Here is a 13,005-nt window from a genome sequence, read left to right as displayed (position 1 = left end):
TTTTATCATATCTTAATATCTCTAAATTGTTATGTGCACTTCAGGAAAATTCCCAGATATAAACCAAGGATCATTAGGTCTTGAAAGCAACCACTAGCTCACATGTCCAGAGCCCATACAAATTTCCCTGAAAGTGGCATCTGTCTTCTGATCTTTTCCCTTTGTGTATGTTACACACAGTGGCCTAATTTCTCTTGTTCAACTTAGCAGGTGTAGAAGGAAATAAGCCTATAAGGAGAAAGTAGAAAGTTTTGCAGGTTACTGGAAAAAAGAAAACGTTTTAAACTATTTCAAGGCTGCTGCTTTAGTTTGTATAAAATTGTAGGAGCTCTCTATCTCTATTTGGAGGAACCTAATTTTCATGAGAAACTGTGTTTTTATTGCAGTGACCACTACTTCATGGACAATGTCACAACCCCTGACTACATGAAAAATGTCCTTGTTTTGACACTGCCTCCTGAAGAGTTCCCCCCTGGTGATTTACCAATGGTAAGCTTTATATATGCATGCTATTATTTTCTTCTTCAAGGTTAAGATATTATTCTACTATTTGGGACTCAAATTCTAAGATGAGCATTATTTTTTTTACTCATTTCAATTCACTTAGCAAGTGTTAATTGAGACCAATGAGGTGTAATTGCAGGGTTCCTGCTACTAAAACTCTTACTATGGGTCAGTGTGTTAGGCTCTAGACCAGCACAGCAGTGCACACTTCTGTAACATCAGGATGGAAGTGATAGGGGAGGTAGAAATAAACAATGTAAAATAAGTGAAGTTTTTCTAAAGCAACTTCCTGCTGACACCAATATCAAATTCTATCTTTAGAGATATACACAGGGGTGGGCAAAGGTAGGTTTCCAGCTGTTCATGTGCAAAATACAATAATTACTAAACAATAATACATGAATAAAATCTGTGTTTTGCATACTCACAACTGTAAACCTACTTTGTTTGCCCATCCCTGTATTCCTCAGTAAAGACATTGTTATCTGTTATGATTAGGTTAACCATTGTCCACATTTATTCACGAGAGCCCTGGTTTATTTCTCTCATCCCAGCATTTCATCTGGGTTAGCATTTGTTTCCAAAAAAGACATCAATTGGACATCAAATCATGGTCAACTAATTATAATGAGGGGCTCCTGATGACTCTAATACCACTTGGTCTTGGTCATACAATGCACTTTCATGTGATCGAATTCATCGGATGTATTCTGCACTCAGAGATACCTGAGAGCAGTTTGGGGGTGGGAAGAGGAGGGAAGAAGCAGTCCTGAAGACCATGAACACTTTTGGGTTGGCAAGCAAAGGCCAGGCCCAAAGAGCTCTATAAAGAAAGCTGGGTATCTTTGGAGTATCACTGTTTTTCCTGCAATAGCTTCGCTAAGCCCTCTGTTTTACAACCCTGCCAAAATTAGGAGTCACACCCCTTTTTGGGTAGGACTGGGTCTCAACTGGATTCTTTTTAGCTCATGAAATGATGATTTCAGCCAAAAAACACTGAAACCAATGAGAGGTGTTTTATTTTTCCCCTGTTATATTTTCTAACGCATGTTCTTTGGGATATAGTATTCAGGTATCACTTGCACAGGTATCACTTATATATCAATATTATAGTTCTAGGGTCTGGCAAAGTGTGCAATCCAAAATACCCAAGCTGACAGAACTCACGTGGCCTCAATGGGGCACAGAGCTTTTAATCCATAGTCTTACTCTGTGAAGACAAGCATATAATTGTTTGCAAGGGAATTTTAACCCTTTCTTTTATTTATTTGTTTATTTTTATTTGATTTTTAAAATTGATTTTTAGAGAGAGAGGAAGACAGAGAGAGGGAAACATCTATGTGAGAGCAAAACATCAATTGGCTGCCTCCTGCATGTCCCTTACCAGAGATCAAGCCCTCAACCTAGACATGTGCCCTGACACAGAATCCAACCAGCAACCTTTCAGTGCATAGGACAATGCTCAACCAACAGGGCCACACCAGCCAGGGCCTGACCCTCTCTTTTTTGTTCCCTTGGGCAGACATTTATGGCCTGAAGTAACACCCAATCAGAACTGTCTTCAGCCCAGCCAGTATGGCTCAGTGGTTGAATGTTGACCCATGAACCAGAAGGTCAGGGTTCAATTTCCCATCAGGACACATGCCTAAGTTGTGGGCTTGATCCACAGTAGGAGGTGTACAGGAGGCAGCCTATCAATGAATCTCTCTCATCATCGATGTTTCTGTCTCTTCCTCTCTCTTCCTCTTCCTAAAATCAATAAAAATATAATGCTTTAAAAAAAAATAAAGAGAAAGAACTGCCTTCAAAGCAAACTCAATACCTTCCAATCAAAACTCCTCCTGTTCCATTCAGGATACTCAAAGGCAGGGAGATATTTTTGTGGTTGTTCCCTTTTATACTTTAAGGAAAACATTAAACTACACGCATTAATTTTCTGTAAAATCTTATAAGAATTATGAAAATGCTGTATGTTTGGCTTCCTGGTTGAAATGAGATATTTTTTCCTTATGGGAAAGAAGTACAACTGCTTTCAGTTACTTCCTGGAAGGCAGTGTTCTCGGTTTATTGATCCCAAGAGAAGGCAGAATTGTGACATAGTGATAATAAAGAGTCCCACCCCAACAAAGTACCGTATTTCCCCGAAAATAAGACATCCTCTGAAAATAAGACCTAGCGCAACTTTGGGAGAAAAAATTAATATAAGACACTGTCTTATTTTCGGGGAAACAGGGTATTATCCAAAAGTCTCCATTTCTACAATTCCCCCACTATTCATTTACTCTTTCAATTACCCTGCTGACCCCAAGAGCATTTTGCTCCAGGCTCAAGATCATAATCTCTTTTTTGGAACTCATTTTAAGATTTTTTTTCTTTCTCATTCAGGAGTTAAATGACTTTTCTCTTGCCTATTTGAATGGAATCTTGCTCTTTGGACATGTGCTAAAGACATTTCTTGGAAATGGAAAAGATGTTAACACCGACGAACTTGCTCATGCTTTCAGAAACCTCACTTTTGAAGGTACTGGTCCCCTAAGAGCAAACAATAACACTTAATGAACATTCTCTACAGAAAGCTGGGAAGCAAAGAGCAGGGTTTGGCAATAAGTGGGTCAACTGATAAATACCTTTGAACTTAATGGGAGGTAGGCATCATTGTATAGAGTTTAGGGTACTATTATCAATAACTAGACTCCAGTTTATGCTTTAGAATTTCAGAATCTTTGAATATCAAGGAAAGAGCATGCAACTCAGACCCTGTAGTTATGAACAAGCTCATCACAGATCATTTTGAGCTAAGATGTCCTGACTGTGCTTAGAAGTTATCAAGAAGAAAAATGCCTGTGGTTTGGTTTGGGTCCTTCCAAACTTCTCTTTCTGTCCTTCCAAAATCAGGGACCCCTCCAACTCAAAACCTCTCACAACAATACCATCAGCAAACATGAATATAGGACAATGGCAATTATTGTCCTTCTTTCTGTTCCTCAGACACAAAAATTTCTCAACATTGGTCCATCTCAACTATAGGAATCAGCATTTCCTTTCCACACAAGCTTCTATTGAAGCTCCTTACATTTCCCAGACCTCATCCAGATCCCATGAAAAAGATGTCTTTTTAGATTGATGTATATTAAGTAAAAGACAAATGATAGTTGACTTTTCTAACTTGTATTAGTTAAATCCTTCCTCTGACAAATTTTTATCCTACTGCAGAGTGATTCTTCTCTTGACTTCAGAGGGTGGCAGACACCCAGCACTATAGTTTGAGGGCTGTATCAGTGTCGACAGGATATGACAAGGATAGGAAAAGATCACTTCTGAAGCCCTGAAGAAGCAAGGATGGAGGGAGGAATACTGTTTTATTGATTTTTCTCCTGTGTCTCAAGTTCTTCTAGGCACTTTATGTACATTTTCTCCCTGCACCCACCCCAGTTTTTTAAATTGGGGTAAAACACATATTAAATATACTATCTTAATCATTTTTTAAGTATAGTTCAGTGTTAAGTTCATTCATATCACTGTGCAACTATCACCATCACCAATCTTCAGAACTTTCATCTTTTAAACTGAAATTTTATAGTTATTAAACAATAATTACCCATTGTCCCCTACTCCTACCTCCTGGCAACCACTATTCTACTTTTTGTCTCTGTGACTTTAACTATTCTACATATCTCATAATAAGTGGAATCAGACAGTATTATTCTTTTTGTGATTGTATTATTTTACTTAGCATAATGTCCTCAAGGTTCAATTCATGTTGTAAATGTCACAAAAGATTCTTAGTAGATAGTTTTTTTTTCCTTTTAGCATTTTGAATATATCAGCCCACTGTCTTCTGGCCTTCAAAGATTCTAATGAGAAACCATGGACTCAGGCCCTGTAGTTAAAAACAAGCTAACAATCTTATTCAGTATCCTTTGAATGTGACAAAACACTTCTCTTACTGCTTGCAAAATTCTCTTTGTCTTTGGCTTTTGACATTTTTATTATATAATAATGTATCTTGGTGTGAGTGTCCAAATTCACCTTTCTTGAAGTTTATTGAGCTGCTTTCATATTTATATTCCTGTCTTTGATCAAATTTGGGACATTTTTGGACATTATTACTTCTAATATTCTCTCTTCCTTCTCTGCCTGTGTTGTTCTGCTTGATAATGTTCCATGGGTCACTTATCGTCAATCTTTCCTTCTTTCTGTTCCTCAGACTCAATAATTGCCATTGTCCTATATTTATGTTTGCTGATTCTTTTGCCTGCTCAAATCTGCCTTTGAATCCCTCTAGTAAATTTTTCATTTCAGTTATTGTACTTTTTATTTTCAGAATTTATTTTTTAGATTTTCTTCTCTTTAGTGTTATTTTCATTGTTTTCTTGAATTTATCCATGTCTTCTGAGTTCTTTGAGCATATTTAAGATCATTGTTTTAAATCCTTTGTCTAACAGATCTACCATCATGTCTTTTTCAGGGACTGTTCTGATATCTTACTTTTTTTCTTTTGAATGAGCCATATTTTCTTTTTCCTTTGTATGCTTTGTGATTTATTTTCAAATATATTTTTAATTGATTTCAGAGAGAAAAAGAAAAGGAGAGAGATAGAAATACCAATGATGAGAGAGAATTATTGATTGGCTGCCTCCTACATACCTTTATTGGGGATCAAGCCCACAACCTGGATTATGTGCCCTTGACTGGACCCTTTAGTCTGCAGCCGACGTTCTATCCACTAGCTGACCAAACCAGCTAGGGCATGCTTGTGATTTGTTGTTGTCACTGAAAACTATACATTTGAATACAATAACATGATAATTCTGAAAATCACATGGGGAATGAGAAATTTTCCTCTGAGGAATTTCCCATTCTTCAGGGTTCGCTGGGTTTTGTTTCTGCTTTTTGTTTGTGGGCTGTCGCTATGCTGAGGAATAAACTTAAGGCCTTCTCAATTCTTTTCTGAGCTTCTGGTTTCTCCTGGGCATGCCAGTGCAGTTGCTTGAATATCCTAGCTATCAATGTCTGTCCCTCAAAGGGGGGGAAAAAAGAAAAAAGAAAAAGAAAGGGAGTATAAGGGGCACTAACCCTTACACCCCCTGAAAATCATGTTAGTAGAAGAGTGGGGTTTACAAAAAATCAGTGCAATTAGGGACTTCCTTTCCCCTCCCGCCAGCCAGGCACTTGGGCACCCTTCCTCTCTGCACAGATGTCTCCCTACCTCAGCACTTTGCAGCTCCCAATTCCATCTGTGAGCCTCCCTCCTTCTTTATAGTTGTAGATTTCCCACTCTGCCAGCTTTCCTGTGGTTTTGGATGATGTCCATTCTATCTTTTAGTAGTTGTTTTGAAATTGTTGTGCGAGGTGGCAGCTTAGGTGCTTACCTAGGCCACCATCTTGGTTTCTCTGATCCAATAGACATTTATGTCCTAAATTAGCCATCTACTAGCTGAAAAACCTGAAGCAAGTTATTTAAATCTCTAACCTGAGATTTCTCAGCAATAAAGTGGAGATAATATTTTCTGTATCATGGTATTTTAGGAAGAATAAAATGATAAATGTATATAAACCACTTAGCACAGAGACTGGTATAGTAAACGCAAAATAAATATTAGCTATTGTGTTAAGCCATATGAATTTGCTGATATTTCAACATATTTTATCTAAACAGCCATTTCATAAGTTTGTTGTACTGTTGTTATTTCATAGATGAGGAACCAAGACATAAAGAACTTAATTTTCTCAATGTCTTCAAACATCACATGACAGCGAATGGATTTTGATCTTCTTACAGTCTTAAGTTAGATTGTGCAATGACCTACACACTGTGATACTAGTTTAGTAAATATGCTTAGCAAAAATTTCTCACTAATAATGAAGAGGAATCTATTATATATAGAGCCACTCTAAATGCAATGAAAAAGATGTTTCCTCTAACTAAATAACACCGCTCATAAAAATATTCTTCAGAGATTTCAGGGCCAAGGACAAGTCCAGGTGCCCTCAGATGAGATCATTTATATAAACAATTTTTCAGTACCATAAAGAAATTTGAACCTGTTTTATAGTCTCTGTCAGGATCTTTCAGTAAGTAAATTAACAAATGCCTCTAACTCTGTGATTTTGCTCTAGGGTATACGGGCCCTGTGACTTTGGACATCTATGGGGATATCGACAAAACTATGGTGCTTCTGTATACCTCTTTGGAGACCAACAAAGTATGTCTGACTTCTTACCAAGAACTTGGGTTGAAGTGATTGGCTGAGAGGGATAACTTGGGAGGTGAATAATAGATGCAATGAGCATAGTGCTGCATATATTCTTTCAAATTAGTGTTTTGGGTTTCTTCAAATAAATACCAAAAAGTGGAATCACTGAGTCATAAGGCAGTTCCATTTTTAATTTTTTTGAAGAACTTCTATGGTGTTTTTCATAATGGCTACACCACTCTGCATTCCCACCAACAGTGCACAAGGGTTCCCTTTTCTCCACATTCTCACCAACACTTGTTGTTTGCAGATTTATTGATGACATTCTATCAGGTGTGAGGTGATATATCATTCTGGTTTTAATTTGCATCTCTCTGATGATTAGTGACATTGAGCATCTTTTTATATGTCTGTTGGTCTTTGCATCTATTTTAACATTTGCAAAATGAAATGCTTGAGCCAGTTCTCTAAAGACCCAAGGACCTGTGTTGGATAGACATAGTATATGGTCATAAAACTAATTGACCCACATGGAGCTTAAATCAATATTCGTGCTGTGAAGCAATAATGAATCCTAAGAAGCTCCCCCATGGCTGATTAACATTATCTTGTTTCACTGAGAATGCTACTATGAAATTCAAATGTCATTGGACAGGATGGTCAATTTCATCAGAACTTTTTTAAAAATCTTTTTCTGTTCATCCTTCTTCTTTTTCATGTCCTGACACAGTACAGTGTACTTTTGACCTATGACACACACACCAATGTCACTAACCCAGTGAATAACAGCCCCAATTTCATCTGGAAGAACCAGAGACTTCCTAATGATACTGCAGACAATGGTAAGATATCTTTAGTGAATTTTTTGTTCTTAAAATTGTGTGTGTGTTTTCTGATAAGGAGAGTAAGCTCTTTAGTTTATGCAATTAGCCTGTGTTTTTTGTTTAGTTTGTTTTATTTGATGTCTGAATTATATTTTCCAGGTTTATAAATGTGGACTTTACTTCCCCATTCAATGAATGACATTACAGTTCTGATCAAATACCAAAAACAATTTCTATTCTAACTTAGCATACCTATCTTTAATATCTGTTATACCCTCCCATTGACATAAATTATCTTGTAGAAAACTAGGTTTGACAATTGGAAAAATGAAATATATTCTTACTCCTTTTATATTTTACTGCAGTAAACTCAGGGAACATATATATTAGATGTCAGCAGGCTAAACCTAGCCTCCAAAGTCTTTCCCATTCCCTCATAGGACACATATTTGGGTTATAATGATGGTTACCCACCTACTCACAATAAAGTCTTATCATGAAACCCCTACAAAGCCTTCACCCATGACAGTGTCAATGCAGCTGTATGACATTGGCTTCCTCTCAACAGGACAGGCACGGTGGACCTGGCAGCAAGGTCTTAGGACAGTCTGTACTTGATGGTGCTGGACAAGGCTTATCACAATGAATAGCTATTCAATGCTAATTTACTTTTTGGGGGAAAAAAGTTTAAATTTGGACAGATATTTATGCCCTAAGATGCAAAAAAAATAAAAAAATAGCATGAATAAAATGACTAACAAAATTACAATATAATCATAAATTGAACATCATGCAAGAAATGAAAAATAATTATTACAACCCAGCAGCATGGCTCAGTGGTTGAGTGTTGACCTATGAACCAGGAGGTCATAGTTTAATTCCCAGTCAGGGCACATGCCCAGTTTGCAGGCTCAGTCCACAGTGGGGGGCATGCAGGAGGCAGCCATTTAGTGATTCTCTCTCATCATTGATGTTTCTCTCTTTCTCCCTCTCCCTTCTTCACTGAAATTAATAAAGATATATTTCTAAAATACTTATTATTATTACAAAGATATTTTTCTTTTAACTTATTGGGGTGAGTGATACTGGTTAACAAAATTTTACAGATTTCAGATGCACAATTCTATTACACATCACCTATACACTATATTGTGTGTTCATCGTCCCAAGTTAAAAGAATTTTAAATGACATGGGAAAACTTATGATATAAACTAGAGATCTGATGCACAAAGATTCGTACAAGAATTGGCCTTCCTTCCAAAGGCTGCTGCCAGCCTTTCTGCCTTTGCTCTGGACCTAAGCCACCTTTTTGCCTCCCCACACTGCCCAGAGGCCTGGAGTGGCTAGGGTTGTGCGTAATGCCCTCAGCCACTCGGTGCCTGTGTATGCAAATTAACCTACCATCTTTTGTTGGGTTAATTTGCATACTCACTCCTGATTGGCTGGTGGGCATTGCAAAGGTACTGCATCTTTCTCTTTTATTAGTGTAGATAGGAAAATACAGCTTTTTAGTTAATGAAGTTCTAATTTTGTAAAACAATGTGTAGAAATGAGTATAAAAACATGCTAAGATATTAACCTCTTGAGTAATAGAATCCTAGATCTTTCTTGCTTTTCTATGTTTTTCTTAATTTTCTATAATGACTCTGTAGTAACTTACCATTTTTAAATACTAAAAATTTTAAACTAGAAACATGTCTATCCCAATCTTATTCTACCACCAGAAAGTCTGAAAAGTTTACCTGACTTAAAGAGAACAGTTCTGGTTTCATGCGTTTGCTTATGTTAAAGCTATAATAGCTCTGTTTCTAGTCCTCTTGAGCTCTATACATCAAGTTTAGTTAAAATGATCTCAGTGTGTGTTTATTCAATAGGCATGAGCAGCTGACTAAAGCAAAGAGGAAGGTGGGAAGTGGGGGGTCCCATTCTTCTAAACAATAAATAATCATGAGCTGACTTCAGATTTATTGTTATTGATTTTTAAAGGTGATTTCTTTAGCAAGGTGTGTGTTTGTTTTTCTAGAACCATCTTCAAGCTTCCTAAGTTTTATTTATTTTTTTATTTTTAAAGGTAGATATATTTTTTATAGTTGACAGTTTTACAGATGTCCCTCATTTCCGCCCTTTACATCCCTCTATTGAACCCCTACTTCCCACTGCAACATTCTGTTGTCTGTGTCCTTGGATTATGCATATAAGCATAGAAGTTCTTTGGTTTATCTCTTCTCTCCCCACTCCCCTACTCCTACATACACACACAGTTTGCAAATGAGAAAATTGAGAGAATAAAATGTTTAAATACATTTTTATTGATTTCAGAGAGGAAGGGAGAGGGAGAGAGAGACAGAAACATCAACGATGAGAGAATCATGGATTGGCTGCCTTACACTGGGGACTGAGCCTACAACCCTGACCAGGAATCAAACCCTGATATCCTAGTGTTCATAGGTCTATGCTCAACCAGCGCCGGCTAGGCAAGAGAGAGAGAGAATAAAATTTTAAGTAGCTTTGATTACAGTCCTTTCTGTAAGGTCATTTTAAAAGCCAACCGAAAACATTCATTGCACTTCGCATTCTAATTATTTATTTCGACAGAAAAATCATCTCAGACTAGAAAAAATAAAAAATACAAAAAATAAAAGTTAACATTGTGATCCATTTAAATAAAATGTGATAACCTTAGCAGCCACCAGAAGGCAGCAGAAGCTTAACCTTAGAGCTAATGTGACCCTGTGACTTATGGAACAAGCAAAACTAAAAAGTATGTTGAATTAAAAATTCATTTCACTGTTTAAAGTTTTCCTTTAGCTCTGGCTGCTCTGGATCAGTTGGTTGGGCATCATCCCATGCACCAAAAAGTTGCTGATTCTTCCCAGTCAGGGCACATGCCCAGGTTTCAGGCTTAATTCCTGGTAGGGGAGTGCAGGAGGCAGCTGATCAATGTTTGGCTCTCATCTATCTATTTCTCTCCCCACTTCCTCTCTCTCTAAAAATCTTGTTTTTAAAAAGTTTCCCCCTAGCATAAATTTTTTGTCAATATATTTATTGGGTATCTTTGTAATTTTATTTATTTTTTTTATATCTTTTTTTATTGATTTTTTTTGCCCCCCTTCCTCCCTCCCATACATACCCTCCCTCCCCAGAGTTTTATGTCCATTGGTTGTACTTATACGCATGTATACAAGTCCTTCGGTTGATCTATTATCTCCCCCAGATCTCCCTCCCCTCCCCACTGTAATTTGACAGTCTGCTTGTTGCTTTACTGTCTCTATATCTATCTTTTGGTTCATCAGTTTATAATGTTCTTTATTATCCATAAATGAGTGAGGTCATGTAATGTTTCTCTTTCTTTGATTGGCTTATTTCACTCAGCACGATGTTCTCCAATTCCATCCAGGTTGCTGCAAATGATTAGAATTCCTTCTTTTTTATGGCAGCATAGTATTCCATTGTGTAGATGTACCATAGTTTTTGGATCCAATCATCTGCTGACGGGCACCTAGGCTGTTTCCAAATTCTGGCTATTGTAGATTGTGCTGCTATGAACATAGGGGTGCATATATCCTTTCTGATTGGTGTTTCTAGTTTCTTGGGATATATTCCTAGGAGTGGGATTACTGGGTCAAATGGGAGTTCCATTTGCAGTTTTTTTTAGGAAACTCCACACTATTCTCCACAGTGGTTGCACCAGTCTGCATTCCCACCAGCAGTACACGAAGGTTCCTTTTTCTCCGCAAACTCGCCAACACTTGTCTTTTGTTGATTTGTTGATGTTGGCCATTCTGACAGGTGTGAGATGGTACCGCATTGTTGTTTTGATTTGCATCTCTCGGACAATTAGTGACTTTGAGCATGTTTTCATGTGCCTTTAGGCCTTCCTTCTGTCTTCTTTTGAAAATATTCTATTTAGGTCCATTGCCCATTTTTTAATTGGATCATTCATCTTCCTTTTATTTAGTTGTATAAGCTGTATGTAGATGTTGGAGATTAAACCTTTATCAGTGGTATTATTTGCAAATATGTTCTCCCACACCATGGGCTTTCTTGTTGTTTTGTTGATGGTTTCTTTTGCTGTAAAAAAGCTTTTTATTTTGATGTAGTCCCATTTTTTAATTTTCTCTTTAGCTTCCATTGCCCTAGGGGCAGTATCAGTAAAGAAGTTCTTTTGGCATACGTCTGAGATTTTGCTGCCTGTGGATGCTTCTAGTATTTTTATGGTTTCCCGTCTGATGTTTAAGTCCTGTATCCATTTTGAGTTTATTTTTGTGAATGGTGTAAGTTGGTGATCTAGTTTCATTCTTTTGCATGTGTCTGTCCAATTTTCCCAACACCATTTATTGAAGAAACTGTCTTGGCTCCCTTGTATATTCATGCCTCCTTTGTCAAATATTAATTAAGCATAGTGATTTGGGTTGATATCTGGGTTCTCTATTCTATCCCATTGATCTATATGTCTGTATTTGTGCCAGTACCAGGCTGTTTTGAGAACAGTGGCTTTGTAATACAATTTGAAGTCTGGTATTGAGATCCCTCCTACTTTACTCTTCTTTCTCAGGATTGATGTGGCTATTCGGGGTCTTTTATTGTTCCAAATGAACTTTTGGAGAGTTCTTTCTAGGTCAGTGAAATATGCCATTGGTATTTTAATGGGGAGTGCATTGAATCTATAGATTGCTTTAGGAAGTATGGACATTTTGATTATGTTGATTCTACCAATCCATGTACATGGTATGTTCTTCCATCTCTTTACATCTTCCTCTATCTCTATTTTTCAGTGTCATGTAGTTTTCCACATATAGGACCTTTACTTCCTTAGTTAAATTTATACCTAGGTATCTTAATTTTTTTGGTGCGATGGTAAATGGAATTGCTTTTTTAATCTCTGTTTCTGTAGTTTCACTATTGGTGTATAGAAATGCCATGGATTTCTTGGCGTTAATTTTGTATCCTGCTACATTGCCAAATTCATTTATTAAGTCAATTAGTTTTTTAATGGAGTCTTTTGGGTTTTTTATGTACAATATCATGTCATCTGCAAATAAGGATAACTTTACTTCTTCTTTTCCAATTTGGATGCCTTTTATTTCCTCCTCTTGTCTAATTGCAATGGCTAGTACTTCCAGTACTATGTCAAACAGGAGTGGCGAGAGTGGGCATCCCTGTCTTGTTCCTGTTCTTACAGGGAATGGTTTTAGTTTTTGCCCATTGAGTATAATGTTGGCTGTGGGTTTATCATATTGTATATAGCTTTTATTATGTTGAGGCATGATCCTTGTACTCCCACCTTGTTAAGAGTTTTTATCAGGAAAGGGTGTTGGATTTTATCAAATGCTTTTTCTGCATCAATTGATATGACTATATGATTTTTATTTTTCAATTTGTTTATGTGATGTATTACGTTTATTGATTTACGGATATTGTACCATCCTTGCATTCCTGGAATAAATCCTACTTGGTCATGGTGTATGATCTTTGTGGT

The 13,005-nt window shown here is 37.0% G+C and overlaps 1 protein-coding gene across 1 annotated transcript in view; it reads left to right on the top strand.

Annotated features, from left to right (window-relative positions):
• GUCY2C (guanylate cyclase 2C) overlaps nucleotides 1–13,005 on the top strand; it is a 69,354-nt gene that overhangs the window by 21,510 nt on the left and 34,839 nt on the right. Inside the window, exons 7-11 of the mRNA XM_036455391.2 lie at nucleotides 387–489; nucleotides 1,003–1,070; nucleotides 2,868–3,025; nucleotides 6,625–6,710; nucleotides 7,432–7,543. Coding sequence (XP_036311284.1) covers nucleotides 387–489; nucleotides 1,003–1,070; nucleotides 2,868–3,025; nucleotides 6,625–6,710; nucleotides 7,432–7,543 — 527 coding nt within the window. The remainder of the gene's footprint in view (nucleotides 1–386; nucleotides 490–1,002; nucleotides 1,071–2,867; nucleotides 3,026–6,624; nucleotides 6,711–7,431; nucleotides 7,544–13,005) is intronic.

This window comes from Pipistrellus kuhlii, unplaced genomic scaffold, assembly GCF_014108245.1.
Source record: "Pipistrellus kuhlii isolate mPipKuh1 unplaced genomic scaffold, mPipKuh1.p scaffold_m20_p_3, whole genome shotgun sequence".
Classification (NCBI taxonomy): Eukaryota; Metazoa; Chordata; class Mammalia; order Chiroptera; family Vespertilionidae; genus Pipistrellus; species Pipistrellus kuhlii.
Note: the sequence above shows the minus strand (reverse complement) of the source record. Positions and strands in the feature narration are given on the sequence as shown.